Source organism: Anser cygnoides, chromosome 1 (genome assembly GCF_040182565.1).
Source record: "Anser cygnoides isolate HZ-2024a breed goose chromosome 1, Taihu_goose_T2T_genome, whole genome shotgun sequence".
Classification (NCBI taxonomy): domain Eukaryota; kingdom Metazoa; phylum Chordata; class Aves; order Anseriformes; family Anatidae; genus Anser; species Anser cygnoides.
The window spans coordinates 24626643-24646458 of NC_089873.1; the positions used below are offsets into that span (position 1 = coordinate 24626643).

The 19816-nt window shown below is 36.0% G+C and overlaps 1 protein-coding gene across 11 annotated transcripts in view; it reads left to right on the forward strand.

Moving 5' to 3' along the window:
* CADPS2 (calcium dependent secretion activator 2) overlaps window positions 1-19816 on the forward strand; it is a 311398-nt gene that overhangs the window by 195922 nt on the left and 95660 nt on the right. For all 11 annotated transcript variants that reach the window (XR_010828792.1, XM_066990707.1, XM_066990733.1 and 8 more), the window contains 4 exons: window positions 1882-1990; window positions 3134-3337; window positions 9576-9712; window positions 13409-13596. Coding sequence is in view for 10 of the 11 variants with exons in the window: in XM_066990707.1 (XP_066846808.1) it covers window positions 1882-1990; window positions 3134-3337; window positions 9576-9712; window positions 13409-13596 (638 nt within the window). In the remaining variant the exon portion in view is untranslated. The remainder of the gene's footprint in view (window positions 1-1881; window positions 1991-3133; window positions 3338-9575; window positions 9713-13408; window positions 13597-19816) is intronic.

Genomic DNA, 19816 nt, shown 5'->3' on the forward strand with positions numbered 1-19816 from the left:
ATCCTGTTTTCCCAGGGATTCTCAGAATGAATTTTACAAAAAAGTCACGATACTTAAAATAGCACATTATTATCAGAGCATTATGCCAATAATAATCTCACACATTGTGACTTTCCATAATTGTAAAATCTTTTTCAAAGAGAGACAAAAATCTTCAATCACGGGCAATTGAAGTCACTAGATTTTGAGGTGGATTAGCATGCAGTCACAGCAACAACTAGTGTATGAATGACTCTGAAATCAGCTGTTGAAATTTTATGTCAAAAAGGATCAATCCTGGAGTTGTAGCCAAAGCTGTAGATCTAGGTGATGATTAGCTGAGCAATCAACAACTGAGATCAAGACAGTCCATTGTCTGTCAGACAAGCTTCTTGCGTATTCTTGGATCTTTGCATAATTTTGCAAATTTAAGAAATTATATTGTAGTTCAAAACAAGTCAGATGGCCAGACATCCTACAGACCCTGGAGAGAAGAGTTTTGGAGGCCTGTGTAAATTCATTTCCTTAAAGTTTCCAGTGTTTGCAGATTTACAAGCTCTTTTTTCTGGCAGTATCTCAATTTTGTTTCAGTGACTGCTTTTTCTCCCTCAGCTGTAAGATTTTCTCTTTATCTTTCCAATCACGTTTCCCTCAGCTCTTCTTATCACTTTCTATTCTGTCTATAGAGTCTTAAACCACATGATGGCAGATCCTTCTCTTAATGCTTTTTTTTTTCCTAATTGCACTTGATCAGAAGGAACTTCATGTTGTTCTTGACTGTGAATAGAGGTACAAAAGATGCAGAAGTTAGACTATAAAATCAAACTGATGGTTCTAATACTTACCTTCTCTATATAGAACTGGCTAGTTTTGTGATCACCTTTCCAGCTGCATGATAAGGGTTTTGGCAATCCTTCTGCAAACAGTATTTTTATATATAAAAGTCCTTTTTTTTTTCCAGCTTCTTAGAATACAGGACCTTTTCTCTCGCACAGTAGGCTAACCAGTTTCATTGGCACCAAGTATTTTCCCTAGCTGAACCTAGTTTACTTCTGTTGTGGTTCAGCCATGTCAGGAAGCTTAGTACCATGCAGGTGCTTGCTCAGTCTCCCCAGGTAGAGTGGGAAAGAGAATCAGAAAGGTAAAAGTGTGAGAACTCATGGGTTGAGATAAGGACAGTTTAGTAGGTACAGCAAAAGCTGCATGTGTAAGTGAAGCAAAACATGGAATTAATTTGCTGCTTCACATCTGCAGGCACGTGTTCAGCCACTTCCAGGAAAGCAGGGCTTATTGTGCCTGTTTCTTGGGAAGACAAATGCCATCACTCCGAACATCCCCACTTCTTCCTTCTTTAGCCCAATTTTTATTACTGAGCGTGACACCATATGGTATGGGATATCCCTTTAGCCAGCTTAGGCCAGCTGTCCTGGCTGTGTCCCTTCCCAGCTCCTTGTGCACCCCCAGCCTCCTTGCTGGCAGAGCAACAGAAGAAGCAGAGAAGTCCTTGGCTCTGTATAAGCCCTGCTCTACAACAAATAAAACCAGTGTGTTATCACCACTACTTTCACCAAAAATCCAAAACATAGAATCATACAAATCTCTATGGAGAAAATTAACTCTATTCTAGCCTAAACCATGACAGCTTCATTTCAATTTTGCATAAAGCAACAGCCAAAAATATGTTGTATTTCAGAAAACTGCAAAGAGATGTGTTCAGAGCTTTTTTTTGTTTGTTTGTTTCTTCCTTTCTTTTGGCAGGAAGGGGAAAGAACATAAAGTTTTACAGAAAATAAAATGTTTTTTGTTTCTTCAGCACAACTGAGATCTAATTTAAGCAGTGGTACATGTATTGTGCAACATTAGCTCTGGAACTGAGCGATTAAGAAGTTCTTTCTTATTCAGGTTAGCCAATACACATTTGCTATGTGCAGTTACAGAGAAAAGAAATCTGAGCCTCAGGAACTGATGCAACTGGAAGGATACACTGTGGATTATACAGCTCCTCACACAGGTATTTTTTATGGTTTTGAAGTACAATATGTTTGTGTAAAATAGCCAATTGACTTTGTTCATTTTGATTTAGTACTGAAAACCACCAAGGCTATTTTTTTCAGCATCTGAAGGTTTTACAATTATTCCTCTAAGATTTTCTGGAGTGAAAAAATAATGGTTATAGAAAGAAGCTTGTTGTAAGAACAATAAATTCACACTAACGTTGCCTGAAACATTATAAAACCACATATGATACAAGGAAAAGATAATGAAGTCTAGTCAGTCTTTCCCGTTTCTCTCTGTTTTTGATGGTGGAATCTTGTGGCAGCATGAAGTATATTCATAAGTGATTTAGAAAAGAATGTGAATGGTGGCAATGATTGCTAAAGATAAATTACTCAGAGTAATAAAGAAAAAAAAAATGACAATAGCAGAAAAATCTATACAATTTAGTAATAGGTTGGCAGAGGGAAATCAAAGTTATACATGTAGAGAAAAATGATTCTACTGTATGTAAACACCGGATGGTTATGAATTAAGAGACCTCAAGATATTGTAGATTGATCTTTGAAAATGTTGGCTTAATGTTTAGAATAAATGAAAAGTCAAACAATGCTCAGAAGATATTTGTAAAGCTAAGGCAATGTTATGTCACAAAAAAATCCCTGGTTGCAGCCACATTGAATGTTGTGTGCCACTCTGGTTGTTCACTCACAAAGTAAAGTACTCATATGAGAAAAGGTACCAAGGAAGGAGCAATAAGGTTGATAAGAGGTATGGAATTGCTTCTGTTTAAGAAGAGATAAAGTAACATCCAGCTATGAAAACGATGCCTTGGAGGAGAGTGTGTTAGAAAAATACAAAATACCATGTGAAATGGAGAAGATGAATAAGAAATAGATTGGAATTGAACTAGAAACGAAATAATGGAAATATGTTCTCCCTTGACTTCTATTGTTGATTCTACTTATATCACCATTTGATCCCTATAGCTGTAGATATTATCCTATTTCTAGGTCATAAATACCTATAAAATGATTGACCACCTCCCCCCCTCCTATACACACACACATGAAAGCCAATGATTTAATGTTCTTAGTATTGATGGTGATTTAGAAGTAACTCAGACTTACTAAGATTACCTTCCTGTTTCCTGCTTCAGGTCTTCAGGGTGGTCGAATGTTTTTCAATGCTGTTAAAGAAGGCGATACTGTAATATTTGCCAGTGATGATGAACAGGATAGAATACTCTGGGTTCAAGCGATGTACAGAGCCACAGGTCAATCTTATAAGCCTATTCCTGCAAGTCAAGCTCAGAAGATGAATCCTAAAGGAGGAAATGTCAACACTGATGTATCCCCGCTTTGTAAGTTGCTTTCTTTTTCTGTTGTGGCTTTGGTTTTGGTTGTAGTTGGTAAAATATGTTGTGGCTCCCTCAGTGAAGTTCAATTAAGCAGAACTCATTCACTAGGGAGATTTGCCAAGCAGTTTGTTGTTATCTAGAAGCTCTTTAACTCAGATTATTATTACCAGCCAGGGAAATCCTGACTTGGAGGTCATTATTTTTATTATAATCCATGAATATGCAACAATTAGCTTCATCTTCATTACAGTTGACCCACATATTACCACGGAGATGGTGTTTGGTGTACATTTTATTTTTCACTAGTCTGCCAGTATAGTGTTGAATAGAAAAGCATCAATTTATTCTCAGGATTTTATAGATTTAGGTCAGCTTTATCACACACTTTATATATTAGCTATGTAAAAATTGAAATGCAGACAGTACATTGTAAGTTGAAATGTACTAGACGGGCCACTAGATTTTTGAACCCTTCAGTGTAATACTACACTGGATATAAAAAAAAAATAACATAAATAAATAAACAAAAATCCAATTTAAATTTTCCTTGTCATTCTTTAAGGAAAATAATTGCTTCAAAGAAAATCAAGGTAGGTAGCGTATATTAACGGTTGAAATTTTCATATAATCTATTAGAAAGTATTCTGTCTTGTAGATATCTGCACATAGGGAGCGTATGATTTTATTGTTTCAGGGGCTGAGGGGAGCAACTTTTCTAACCTAGACAACTAATACACTCCAAGGATTTCTTAATAGCTATAAAATGTTTACAACATCATATGGCTGTATACAGTAATCCTTCCCCTCTGTCATCTATCTGTATATGTAGGGTTGAAGAGGAGAGACTGTTTTAGACTCAGTTTGGTTTATAATCTGAAATCTGTGGCAAATTGACTCAAAATCACTGTTCTCTGTCAGTCTGCTATCTATCACTCAGTTTCACATCCTTCTGTTCACACTGTAATCTTTTATCATTATGCTACTAGATGACAGTAAAATGTGCTGGTTACACTGAGCAATAGGTATCCAAAATCCTGACTGGGTTGTAAAGAAAACTTAATAAAACATGTTTTATCTCACAAAAGCACTGACATCTGTTGAATTTTTAATCTGAACCAATTTCAAAGAGTGGTCTAACTACACACCAGAGGGGTGTGTTAAGGTAAAGTATTTTGCATACTGTAAGCAACACTACAAAAGCAGAGGTGAGGCAACACAAAGCCAAACATCTCTCTGGTCCTGTGGCACCATGAATTCAGAGATGGTCTCTTTGTGAACATATCTACAGAGAAGAAGGAAAAGAAGCCCTTTTAAAGTTTTTTAAAACCCATGTGCAGAATGTAAAATCCAATTTATTAAGTAGCAAAGTGAGTCAAATTCATAGCCACACATTAATATCACAAGCCATCAATCCAATGATGGCAAAGTTGAAGACATTTCCAAATGAAACATCTAGCTGACCAAAAGTGCATTGCAGAGGGAGCTTGTGCAGACAATTAAATCGTCCATGTAGAGCAGTCAGTGTTACATAATCAAGAAGATAGTGCAGGCAATTTGCCAAATGAGTTAATGTTTTGGGATTAGTCATGGAAATATAACATTGACATTTTCAATCTATTTGGATAGTCCAATGACAAGCATCATAAAAATTCTCTACCTATCATGGTTTAGTGGTATAGAAGTAAATGAGACCCAAAATGATGAATTTTATATTTCTTTTATATTTTATTTTTATCACTCTGAATCTTTGAACTTTTTGTTGTTGTTGTTTTTGATTTTCTGGGAGAACCAGATTATAAGTGGTATTAAGCTGCTGGTGTCATAATACTAGCACACAAGAAATGCTGCTGTTTGACCTTATGATATCATTGCTCAGATTTTGAATGCTTGGTGATATTATTGTAAGGCAATTCTTTTAAAACAGTTCTGAGGTGCTTGCGCATGTATGATTTACTTGATCTTTTAAAAACAAACAGAAATAAAAGCTGTCTTCTCATGTTACATAGTTTTCTCAGTAGGCTTGGCATCTTTATATCCACCATACATTTTGCCACCTGTAAGAGTGGAATAACTCCACTCTTCCTGCAAGTTCCTCAGTTCCCCTTCCTGTCCTTGTTCTGCTTGCCTCCAGCTACTCCCCTTGTAGGAAGGAGAGGTTAACGCCAGCCTCCACCACCCACTCCTTAGGCAGTCAGTAAGTCACCTTTATCCTCTCCACCGTGCTACTCAAAAACATACGAAAACTGTCTCGTATCCTTATCAAATTTGTCCTTCAGCAGAGCAGTAGCAGTCCATCAGTGTGCTATCCCCAGCTCAAGCCTTACTGGCCAGTCTGTTTTCTTATATTCTTCCACTTTCCATTGTCTGATATCTAAATGATAAGATTCTGGGGGCATGGATTGTCTCTTTGGCCAGTGTTTCTAAACATGTAGCACTTTGGAGTCCTAGTCAATGATCAGGATTTGAAATGTTCCCAGGGTAAGCTGCCACTGTCTTGTGGAGTAGCATTTAAGGAAAGTAATGTATGTCTTGCCCGTCTTTTGCAAAGAGTATGTGCACCTTCATCTTCATCCAACCAGTTCCAGCTTCTTCTGTAACCAAGTCATAGTGCTTACCCTCCCAGTCTCTAAATCTTTTTGTTCCCTACAGTACTAGATTTCTTTCTCTACCTTCTTTCCTGCCTACCTGAGTTAGTTCAAATTGCTTCCACAGTGCTAAGACTCAACAGGGATGTCACTGGGAGCCACAAAAGGGAGGACGTCACCACTTTACAGGGCCAATTTCTGCAGTTCGCCCTAGCAGGATTGTGCCCTAGTAAATGCTACAGAAAACGTGTTTGCTTCTGGGCTGGAACAGGGCAGAGATCGTGCCTACTGATTTGCTTACAACTAGGAACCAGCATGTGCTGTAAGCCTGGAGTTCTTGCTAGTCCCAATTCACTCAACTCTACTGTGTCCCTGAGGATTTTTGTAGCATTTGTAGCTGGGCTAAAATTGGAATTTTCTTGCGAAGCTTGCAAAAGGCATATTCAGTATGCTGTTCTGCTAAGATGAATGTGCCTGCTGAAAGAACACCCAAAGGGTTTACTAAAACTTATGCAATAGCTTTCGTAAGTTTTTACCATGGTTTCAAAATACACATTTGATCTAAAATACACCTTGAGCTAAGAAAATGGATAGTGTTTTGGCTAACGGTTTCCAAACAGTGAAATAAATGCACAGCCTGAAATAGACCATGTAACATGGAAGTGTCAGCCAGAATCATGAGTTTGTGTTATAGGCCAGTGAAAGCAGAACAACAAATTCCTTTAAGAAGGGCAGGAAATTAATTGTGAAAAAAACAGAAGTATTATTGCCCCAGAGTTCTTCACAATTCCCCTTCCCGATATTTCCCAAGGTTGAGAGAATGCTGAGAAGAAAATAGAATTGTATTTCTTTCTTAACTATATATGACAATATAGCACTCTTTTATGTCTATTGCATTTGGTTGTAGCCTGAACAGGACATAAAAAGCTCATTTGTTTAGGTATTTGAAAAATACAATCGTTCTAACCATTTTTAAATCACATTCATATAACATTTATTATTTCCTCATAATCTTTAAGTTCTTATATTTTTTAATCCATTTTATTTCAAAAAGATTTATGAATTCTCTCGTATGTATATCATAATAGCAAAATAAGATGCGAATATTACATCAGATTTATTTTTCCATTATTTCTTGCTTGCCTACAGCAAGTAAAGGTAAGTTTTTAATTGCTTTTTCTGTTGTTAGACTATATTTGGTAACAGATATTCTGTTACTATTTGACAGTGTTATCTGTTATGTTTGATTCACTTAGAGATGGTGGTCATTCGTGGGTCTTTCTGTAGAATTAAATGTAGCAAGTATGTGCATTTTAAAATAAATGGTTTTGCTTATTTTACACAAATTATCTAACAAAATCCTGCTTTCAGAAGCTGTGTTGTATTTAATAGGTTGCCGTACACATTCAGATTATCTAGATGACTCTATCAGAATGTTGAATCCATGTTTCATTTTCTACATGCAGTCTCCCAATTTCAAAAGACTTAATTTATTTTCAGTATTTACAGAGATATTTTTTTTATGTATAGTAAAACAGAGAAAAAAAATCAAGCCAATTAAGAAAGATTTAGCTCAGTATAATTTGTACAGACCACTGCCAGAAGTAAATATTAATTCTTCTCCTTTTCTGTGATCTGCCTTACTTTAAAGGAGTTAATAAATCAGATACCCATGTAAGATGGAAAACTTACAAGACATATAGAAAACAGTCACATATTAGATTGGGTTTGGAAAACTTTTAGGTGTGTGTATCATTTTTGAAACTGAAAATGTTTTCACATTGTAGTTTAGTACTTTCAGTAATGTAAGTGGTTTTGTTGATATCAGTTTATCTTTGAATTCATGTGTTTAAATATATTTAAATTATACTAATTAAGAGAAAGCATTTCATGTAGCTTTGTCAAAAATATAAGCTAAGCTTGTCATTAATGATAGGCTATTCTAATGCTTATGGAAATATTGTTAATCTGTGTAATCACATATGCTACTGATCCTTTAGTCATTAAAAATACATGCTGCTGTTTCTCTGGGATGATAGTCTCATACCTTACATCATCGATGTATTGTCATACTGTTTATTTGCTACATCCACCTTGGTGAAATCTGTCACATGGATGTGACTCTTGCTTTGACAATGCAAAGCCAAGTGATATGAATTAGTTTCTGCATCTTTCCAAGATGTGATGCTGCAGATCCTTCAGCTTGAATTAAATAATTCTCCCATCCACAAATACAGCTGAAAGTTGGACTTGACATGGATCAATATGATCTGGGGCTAAATTTCTAAATGTGACTGATTATGTTAGCATCATGCCCACAGATCAATATTGAGTTTTATTATGAACCTGACTCAATAATTGGGTTTAATCAATAAACTTTTGTCTCCTTTTCTTTAGAAATTTTAGTTTTGTACTATGCAGGTTTTCAAAACTGCATTTAGGATACACTTAGATCTGTACTTTTCTAGTAACGAATATAAAAAGACCTAGGTTTGAATTTAAAGGAACAAAGAGCCAAGACCCTATTGAAAGGGGAAGTCAATTTTTAAGTTGATAAGACTGTTCACCCCAATACAGTCTATAGAATCCAAGACAGCTAATGTGCTAATACATAACTAGTCCTTTTGGGCACTGTAAGGCTTTTTCTGTCCATACTTGATAGATAATTCACATTGAGGATTTTGACAAAACATAGCATTAATGAAAGCAATCACTAGAGCTTCTCTTTTGATAAACCCGCGGGGTTTAAAGGCGTTGAAAGATGCAATCTGTGAAGAACAATAAATTTGGGCCTTTGATTGAAGTGCCATTTGGGATGGTATGTTTTCTCAATGTATTTACACAAAAATGCTGCTCCCTTTTTCACTACTCTTTGCTTGAAGGTTGAAGGAGCTTTTTGCCATTACTACATTAAGGTTTCTCTCATTAAAAGCTGAGTACAAAAAGAAGGCTGGAAATGACCTAGCTCAAGCCAGTGTGTTCATTTCTGCTCCAGTTTGCCATTTGAGAAGTAGGCTTCAAGCCATGATGAATATTTCTATGAGTGGTACTTTGATCTACAGTAAATATGCTCTTTCTTGTCTATAGAAATAAATGCATAAACCTTTTCTTTTTCTATTTTTTTTTTCCAGTGGAGTGAAGAATATTTATTTGGCTATTTTGCTAAAACTAGAGTCACAAAAAAATAAAAAATAAAAAATAAAATATAAATTACAGAACACATTTTTTTGTACTTGCAAATTGTTTTGTGAATTGTAACATTTGAAGTGTTTGAAGACCATGTTTGCAGAATTATTTTAATGTCCTATGTTGTGTTTTCAGGTAGCCTTTCTAAATTGTTTTGTTTCATCTGTCAGTGGGTATCAACTTTTTTTCTAACTGTTACATTCCATAGATTTTTATGATGGTAGAAAAATAATTCAATAATGCTATTTGTCAGATTAAAAAAAAAAAAAAGATTCTTTAATAAGGCACTTGCAAGCACCTACTTACGTAACTAAGAATTGTACTTATGTAACTAAGAATTGTAATTTCTTTGCAATTTTTTCAAGAGACTTCATGTATTGAGAATTATACACCATGTTACGCTCGTATTTGTGAATCCGCACAGACACTCACATGTATTGCTCTGCACATTTTCTCCTTTGTATAAACAGATACAGACCGTGGTCAGAAACATGGCATGGAGGAGTTTATTTCTGCTAATCCCTGCAAATTTGACCATGCTTCCCTCTTTAGACTGCTTCAGAGGCAGACCTTGGATCATAGATTGAATGACTCCTATTCTTGTTTGGTGAGTATAGACTAGAAGATAGCTATAAAGAAGTGAGAAATAGTTGTTACAAAGTAGTCCTTTCTTCCTCATTCATTCAATACCTGTGGTTGTAGTTGGAATAAAGGGTCCAATCGATTGCTTTCAAATTTGAAAATTATACACTTGCAAACTGCTGCTGTGCCACTCAATAGAAAGCAAAGAGACCCAAACTGTCTCTGATTTTATCAGTTGAAATTTGTCATGTCTTCTATGGAGGTCTGAATAAAAACAGAAAGTTTTAATAATGGTAAAAGCCCCTGGGGTAGGATTTACTGACACCTGTACAGGCATTTCAAGGTACAGATGCAGTTACCTCATGTCAGACATTTTCACCTATCTTGTAATTCTTCATTCTGATGGGCTGTGAAGAAGAAAAAATACTAAAAGAAAGGAAGTAGGACCACAGGCGGTATAAATATATGGATGTGTTGTATTACCTGAATTGCAAGAAACAAACGGGAGTGTTATTATTAAACAAAAACAAGTAAAGGGGGATCTCTATATCAAAGACAGCTGTAAAAGATACTGGCATAACATGCTTCTGCATTTGTAGCTGCAGTTTCCCTTTACTTTGAAACACTTTCTATTCTATGCTTTATGGGGTTAGAAGTTGAGGATGGGGATGTTTTTGGTTTAATTTTCAGTAGGGAAAGCCAGCAGCAATCTTGTGGAAGTCCATCAGATTACACACACTTGTTAAACATCTTTGTGTGGATCACATCTCATAATTTCCCAAGGCTTTATTTTTCACCTGATACTGCCTGAAATTGTCATCTCTTACTAAGGACCTGAAATGTCTCATAGCATGCTTTTTTTTAATTTTTTATTTTTTTTACTTTACCATCCCAACAGCAACAAAAGAGGATAAATTTTTTTTCACTACTTTTTTTCGTTGGTCTGACTAGTCACGTAATACAAAAATAATGATAGGGTTTTTTAGGATTGTTTGCAAGTGTAAAAAGAAGAAGAAAGAAAAAAAAAAAGATTATTTGATGACAGTTGCTTCCTTTTTAAAATACTGCCAGTAAGTATGTATAGAAAAAGTTAAAGGACTCATTTTCTGTCTGTGGGTTGCACACTGAATCAAAGAAGAGGCCTGAAGGTACATCTGTACAAAGTAATTGGCACTCAAAGAGAAAATGGTTAGCTTTCTAACAGTGCATTGGGGTCAAAATCTTTTTTTATAATAATAATATAGTAAGACACTTAATATAACCTTGAAATCAGGAACTTTTAGAAAAGGTTATGTGAAATACACAGTGCTATAGCAACCATAAAGCAGATGCATTTCTTATTGTTCTTTTTTAAATTCAGCTTTTAATAAGTAGAATGGGTGATCATTTTTTGTTAAATTGCACATTTAACTATATATCTTTTTTTTTAAATTATAAAATTGAGACTGTCAAGGTAGCAATAGAATACATGAATATATGTATGATTTTTTTCCTGAACAGCTCATTTCTTATCATTTTTAGAAGAAGTGCATTCTTTTATTTCAATAAAATATAGATTAATCACACATACAACTTATAAAAATGTTAAGAATCAGTATTAAGCTCAGTCCTATATTCAACTATTATCTGACCTAAACTTCTTTAATTTCACATCCTTCTAGGTAGAGGAGAGTTCTTTCTTTCTTTCTTCTTCTTTTTTTTTTTAATAATTCAACTAAAAAAAACACATGCAGTTATCTAATACTCTGTAACATACAGTTGTTATGTGCTTGTGAGTATTATGCTGGACAAGTGCAAGGAAGGCCTATATTTATAATCATTATAAACTACATTTATAATTTAAAATGACCACACTAAAACAGTTTCCTATTTTTGCTCTCCTACCGAGTCTGAAGTTAAAATAATGAGTTCTTTAAAAAATTGCACTCTTGTCAGAACGTTCTGCTATGAGAACATACATAAATTTTAATAAAGGATTATTTGCTTTTAATCTACTAGAAGTTGTCATGTACATCACATTCTATCACATTTTTCATAAAAATATAGATCAGTGACAATGACTTTGATGACATACTGGCAGAATATCAATCGCTGTGACCATTGTTTATTACATCAAGGATACAAATTACTGCAGAAATTCAGATAAAATCCTCTTTCTATCTTCTTGCAGCAGAATACCACATTTTCCAGCAAACACTTTATGTAAACTACATAAGCCATTGCTACATGACTGGTTATTAGTTTAAAATGCTGAATGCTGTCCTGGGTGCTGTAATAAAGCTAAGTGTTCTCTAGAAATATCTGAAGTCTTTTAAGGTAATGGAAATATTGACATCAAAAGAATGAATTGGGAGCAAACAAATTTATAAAATAATATTGAGATGTTTTTGTTTGCTAACTTGTTTGAAAATGTTAAATTCTACAGTTGGGAGAGAATATAAAATTTAGAATTTTGTCTCATGCAATCTTTTAGTAAAGTTATGATATGGATGATCTTAACCTGAGGTGTATTTTAAGTATTTTTGGTAGCATATTTTGCTGCTATTCTGTATAAATATTAAATATCTAAGCTTGCAGAAGTATTCACAAAAAATAGTGATACATAGTCTTCAGTTCTTAAATTGATGCTATAAATTTATGACTTACAAAATTGTTTTGCTTATTCAAGTCATTTGTACATTTCAGTTCAGGTGTTCCCAAATCTCTCTTAGTCATTTGGCAGAACTGATAATAGAGGAATATCACCACAATTAAGAAAAGAACAAAGAAAAACACCTGTTTAAAACAGCTATGCAGTAGCTATGGTTTTCCAAGCTTTATGTTTTTTTTCTCTGCTGCTTTTTGGAAGCTCATTGTAGCATCTTTTCTCAAATTGGAAGACAAAGTAGTCAAGGATTTTCTGTTTTCCATTTCTACATCAAGAACCCATTTTTTTTTACACTCTGGGTTCCCTCAAGAACAGTTTTTGGGATGCAAAGGTGTCATGTCTTTGCCAGGGTTACGCCATTCTGGTCTTATCAAGCCTGTGCCCAAAGAAGCCCTCTGTCAAAATAGTTCCCCAGCATATCGAATTATCATTAAAGGTCAAATCATTTTCAACTTACTAAATCAGATGGCTTTCAACAAACTACGTAGCTTTGTATCTCTTGTAGTAATGCATGCATATTACATAAGAAATGGAGTAATGGTCAAATTGTATTTCATCTGTCAGTTTAAAGTTGCAGCCACACAGAACTGACCATCGAGAAACAGTATTTTAATCATCCACATTGGTTTGTCTCACCATAACCCAAATGTTCTCTCTTAGCTTGCAATTAATTACTATAATAAAGTTGATTATTATCAACTTTTATTAATTTATTTTGTGTCAGGCAGCTAGGTTATGATATCATCAAATCTATACCAGACTTTGGATGTATTATTACCTTGTTTTGATCAACCATGTATTTCATAGTCATGGTAACTCAGAACTGCAAATAGTTTCCTGACATTTAGTCCTTTCAGCAAGAGGTTTATTGTTGGATCTAACTTCCAGTGCTATCAGCATTAGTCAGGTATAAATTATTTTACTATAAAAAAATTATGTAATGCACATAAAAATACATACTTCTGTTCTTTGTTTGATTTAAAAGTTGTGAGTGGGAAAAGAAATCTCAACATGTGTGTGTTTTTGTTTGTTTGTTTGTTTTGTTTTGTTTTGTTTTTTTCCTTTCTCTTTCAGGGTTGGTTTAGCCCAGGTCAGGTCTTCGTATTAGATGAATACTGTGCTCGCTACGGAGTGAGAGGCTGTCACCGACATCTTTGCTATCTTAATGAGCTGATTGAACATTCAGAAAATGGTTCTGTCATCGATCCAACCTTGCTCCACTACAGTTTTGCATTTTGTGCTTCTCATGTTCATGGTAACAGGTAATTTACTGCTAACCTTAGGATGAAGCAAAAGTATTTCTACGCTCTTGTATTTACCAGACAGAGAAGTTGCACACACTGGAAATTAGTTCATGAAAGCTTCTTCAAGGATCTTTGGGGTTGTGTACAGATTACATTAATATATATATATATATATTATTTTTTCTTTTCTATTTATACTGTCTTAATGCAGTGTGTTTTCTTGGGCACTCTATAGACTGATTCAAGGCAGGATATCATCCTGCATTCTGCATTTGTATTGTGCTAGCGAGTGGTGTTTTCAGTGAACATTTTGAACAATTTTGCAGTATAAGGGAGGCTTTGACAGTTTTTCAACAGTCTGTAGCTTGGCAACTTACCATAGAATACTCAGTTCTTCTGACTGTGCTACTACAAGGAGAAAAAACATATTGGGAATGTGGTATGACCCCCATCCAGGGGGAGTTAGGACGCTTCTGTGATTCTTTCCACACAAGGAATAGGCTGGATCACTGGTCACAGTAATGCTCTTGTGATGATTCTTCCTTCCTCTTGATAGTGAAAGATTTGTTAAAAATAAATTTGTTGATTTTCTGTGCTAAGCATTAGAAGCAGTAGCACAAATTCTTTAAAAGAAGTCTTTGCCTCATCTATGTCTTATTCCATGTTGTGATGGAGCTAGCTCTGCTGGGTGTTGGAGATAGGAAATCACGGAATAACTCAGGGTAGAAAGGAACTCAGGAGGTCTGTAGTACAACCTCTTGCTCAAAGCAGGGTCAGCGGTGGGGTCAGACCAGGCTGCTCAGGGCTTTATCCAGTCAAGGCTTTACCCACTTTGAACCCGTCTTACTTCAATTAGTTATGGATACGTTGTCTGTTATTCTCCTGTCTTGCACCACTGGAAGAGAGTTTGACTCCATTTTCTTGACAACCTCCCAGTAGCTGCTGTTCAGTCCTCCTAGGTGCCACCTGTCCTCCAGGCTGACCAAGCCCAGTTCCCCCAGTCTGTCCTTCACAGAGCAAGTGCTCTCTCCCCTAACCAATGTGATGGCCCTCCCCACTGAACTGGCTCCAGTATATCCTTGTCTTTCTTCCCTGTACTACAGTGGGGAGTGGGATGGGCAATCTATCAAATTACAGGATGACATGTATTTGCAACCTACTGTGCATACTAGATTTGTAGAGTGACATAGGAAATATGTTTTTAAAGTTCAAAAATAAGAAAAATAATCAATCACCCCCTCTCAACTGATCCAGTCCTGCCACAAGGGAAAAAGCTGCTCACAGTCCCAAAAAGCAGTTCCTATGATGCTTTCAGTAAATCCCCAAAATCGAACCCTGGTAGGGATAAGGGGAAAGAAAGGCTTTGTTCCCAACTTCTTTGCTTGTCTTGTCTTGCAGCCAGTCAGTTGTGGAGGCTGTTTTACTCATCCATGAGCCAATAAAGAAGGGACAATCCTTAAAAAGAATATTGTTTCCTTCATTGGCTTAGTCAAGCCTGCTGTCTGTTAGAACAGGATCTGGGCATTTGTGACCTGAATGGTTTGGCAGTGGGAGATTTTAACATTATGTAATCTTTGATTATAATATCCAAAGTTTAAATGCTTTGGAATGTGCCTGCAATATTCTCAAGAATCTTGACGTTCATACTGGTAAGTTAGGAGATTTTCTGGCTTTTACTTGGTCACCTATTCTCTGTAAAAGCACGCTTCTTTTGTCAGTTCCTGAAGAACCTGACACATTCGTATTTCCTATTGAGTCTAAGTCTTTGTTGTTTCTAGCCTTTTTATTACTGGTTTCAACCTAACAAGACAAACATGCAGTGATAATTGCTCAAACTTATTTCAAGAATTCAAAAGGAAAGTAGATATATTTCTTTTTATTTCATAATTTAAGTGAAGGACAACAGTGCGTGCAGTGCACGAAAATATCTCAGAGAGCACATCATTTACACAGTGGTAAGCACTCTGTTTGTATTCTGTCTATTCCTTCTGTACAGATACTCTCTGAATAGCATTATGAGTGTTTTAGGAATAAAAGACGTGTTGAACAGAGAGGGTCTGACTAGAACTGAGATATTGTAAAAAGGAAGAAAAAAGAAACATGAAGAAAGAAGAAAAGTAAGTCAAGGACAGAAGCAGACACACTCACTGAGGATGACAGACACACATATACACACATAATACATCCACTCATTCATCTGCTGCAGCACTAAGAAATAGTAAAAGGGAAGAAAGAATTTCACAGACAATGCATGACAGGCCAAAGTTCTAGGCTGATCCATGGCGTTATACATCTTAGTTTTATAAGTCAGGCTGAGAATTAGAAAGACGACATAACAAAGACAAAGAGCTTTATGCTCTGGGCATGATGTATTCAATGTATATTTCCCCTTTGCTTCACAGAGGGATCTTGGACCTTCCACAAGCCTGAGAAAGATCATCGAAGATGATCATGAAGTCAGGTGATAGAGGAGCATGTGGAAATGCAGCTGTGTCTACAGTTCATATTAGCAATTTCTTTTAAACATGAATTTTAGACTAACAAGCAATCTAGTGACATCAGTCAAATAATTAGATAAAGGTGTCACTCACCTTCATGATTTCTGGTAGCCTGGTGAGGATAAACTCAGACACAAATTAGAGATCTGCAAAATATTCTGGGGCCATACCAGGACATATGCTGGGCACACCAGTGGCTACATCTGATTTATTAAATAAAGCTGGTGAGGAAGAGGTCTCATACAATGGACCCCAACTGCCCATTAGTCACAGACACTCTCTGAGATACCAGGCATGGTTGTGGGATTGCATGTCTGCTCCCAGCAGACACTACCAACAAGGCTGAATCACCTTTGACTCTTTCTACCCTTCATATTTCTTCAGAATTCTTCCAGCCGATTTTGAACCCTCAGGTATCTCCTGTGCTCTTTTGCCACACCCTAGGACTTGAAATATTCAAGATCTGTTTCACGCTTCAGTAACACCACTCTGGCAGATGGTAACACAATAGAAAGGCTCTTATTTCAAAACACCTGGAATAAACATATAAAAGTGAATTGTTGTCCTAGAGTTTCAGGGGCAATAACTAACGCGGAGGAGAACTGAACTGAGCTTTGATGTAGGCTGTGTGCAGCAGACCTTGTCACCTGCTCTCAGGACCAGAGAACAGTCCCCAGCTGTTTTCTTTCCTAACTGTGACAATGTTGTAGTTCACAAGTTCCGACAAAGTTATCAAGAATACTGGTACTTATTATGTCTCTTATGCCACTGTTGTTGCTTTAGGAACAGAAATGTTTATGCAGGATTGACCACAGTGTGCTGAGACCTAGACTGAGAAATCCAAGCCTCATTTGTGCCTTCCCTTTCTTGCTGGGAAGAACATTATGACTCTGCCTACAAACTGCTTACTTAGAAATGGCATTTCTGCTTTTGTGCATTGACATTCTTAAGAGAGACATTCTCTTATTAAATAGCCAAACAGCAAAATCTTCTACTGAAAGAGCAGCCTTGCTGATTGTTTAAAAAGAAACACGTCCTTGTTTCTGAATCAACAGATTCCTTTTCCTCTAGTAAATAAAATCAGATTTCCGTGGTTGTGCTTCTGCGTATGTGTGCTGTACCTTTACAAAAGCATTTCCTTTGGTTCCTCTTTGCAGCATTTGTCTTCTGAAATGTTCCACTATAATGGTCCCCATCAAAGTCATTAGCTCACAAGTGAACTTTTCGCACTGCAGTTATGCATACACTGCACTTGTATATCTCTGATGAAAGTGAAATGGGCGGAACAAGGAACTATAGGGTATGGCTGAAGGCCGACATTTCAGTCTAATCAGTCCAAGTAGGAGCTATTGTTTCTTCCCCATCACCTTCACTTTTGTCTACTTTTCATGCTGTGACTTCTATTCAGTCCCTCTTCACTGAAATGGATGCTGTTGGGTAACACATGAAGTGTAAAGTGACTTCTTTCCACCTGCTGAGTTACAGACTGAATTGAAAAATTCAAAATTCAAGCATATTCCCTTGTTATACCTTTTTCTATTCAGAAAAAAAAAAAAAAAAAAAAAGCTGGTATATTGGAAGTTCATATATGATAAGTGAAGGTGAAAGTAGTGCTACAAAAGCCTGTTTATGACTGAAGATAAATAGTTTCTCTCTGTCTTCCTTTTGAAATCTTCACCATGTGTGTTTGAATAGAGCAGTCCTACCTTAGTAGGGTTCTTCTAAGCCTGTGAGTCACCTGTCTGCAGCATTGACCTGGTTGGAGTAAGAGAAGGGCAAGAGTATGTAATGTTTACTCTTAGTGCTCTTTCAGTCTCCAGCTCCTTACTGCTCAGAATATGCCTGTCTGGTAACCTGGAGCAAGCCTCTGAGGTACTTGTCCATTGCACCACTGAATCTGTGTAACCCCTTTGCATTCTTAGAACCTTTGGTAGCAAGTTCCACAACTCAGCTTTCTCCTGCATAAAGAACTCTTGTTTTGATCTTGACTCCTACAGATCTCATTTCAGTCTCTTTTGCTACTGGAACAGATGAAGAGAGACATAAAAAATCCTTCTGTTGTTGCTTTTCTGTTTAAGATTCAACAATTATGAGTGAACTATGCATTGATTACACTGGATGGATATTTTCTGCTAATTCCCTATCCTTTTTTTCTAATCCCTGATGTTTTGCTTTTTTCACTGCTACTCAACACAGCCTCATGACATTATCCATCATAACACTAAGATCTCTGTCCTAAATAGCAAATGATTTTTCCTTATATTTATATACCTTGGTCATTATTTGTTGTTTTATTCTTGCTTGATCTCATAAGGTCCTTATGCAATTCTATGCTATTCCACATAATTATCACGAAAATTACTATCACCTCAGTTTTTAGCTGTTTGCCAGATCATTTATGAATACCATAACACAGGTCTCAGCACGGATCACTGCAGAACTCTACTGATAATATCCCTCCACTGCAAATATTCACCATTTACTCCTACTCCTACTCTCTTGCCTTAAAAATGTTTGGCAAAAAGGTTTTTGGAAATCCAGGTACATTGTATGAATCAGATTGCACTCATCCATGTGTTTTTGATCCCTTTAGAGAACATCAGGATCAGAAGATAGGATGCCCCTGCCTTGTGTCTTCAAAACCATACAGATTTCTTCACAGTAGATCATATTTACCCAACTTTCTTTTAATTTTATCCTTAAATATCCTTATATTATAGTTTCTTCTAATTTTCTGGGATGTATTACTGGCCTGCAGTTCCACGTACCTCCCGTAGAAACTTTTAATTTTAAATTGATCTCACCTTCTTCATCTCCCACTTCTCTGGAGGAAGGCAGTTTGGTGAGCACTTTCACCCAACCACAGATAATTCAGTTCTGGGCCAGGCAACTTCTTCCTGTTTATTTTTCTAATTTGTTCCATAAACTCTTAGTTGCTTTAATTTTAGACAGATCCTGTAGTGAAAATGAAGATTTTTAGCTGTGAGCAAAGAAGGGTTCCAGCATTAGAGCTGTCCTCATTTCCTCCACAGTAAACACCACTGGAAATAATGTTGATATCTCTGCAATAGATTTGCAGTCTTTGAGAGCTCCTCTTAGATCCTTGCCATCGTTTGGCACTGTAGACTCTCTGACAGGCTTCTTGCTCCTGTTTTCTCTGGAGGAAATATCTTAAAGTGGAGTAAAAGAACACATAAGTGAAATGAAACTATGGAAACTTTGAAGAGTGTTATGCATTCATATATTTCTTTCCATTTTTCTAGTATGTTGTGATAAGAACCATTTATTGCAATTTTACACTTAGTGTCAAGTGATAAAAGACTGTTCAGAGGAATCAACCCTTTCAAACCTGGGGCAAGGAACTTTGTTGGACTAAGTAAAGGAATATCATTTCATTGCTCTGTCTCTTCTAATCTTTTTTTTAAGCTCTGAATAAATATTTCCTCTCTTCTCTATGAGAGAATGATCTCTAGAGTTAAAGTAAGGTTGTCTGTATCTTGCTTTTTTCTCCATTATCTTTCATAAACAATATCTAATAAGGCTTAATTTAAAATTACAGATCTTAAGTAAGAAGTTTCAGTGCATATGTGTACAGGGTCACCATCTGACATGAAATATTTTGTCCACTCGATCTCTTTCCAAAAGTGTTATATATTTGTATGTATAGTTTATAGGTTTTTTTTGTTTGTTTGTTTGTTTTTATGGTTTTCCCATGAAACCATTACTAGCAGGATTTTGTG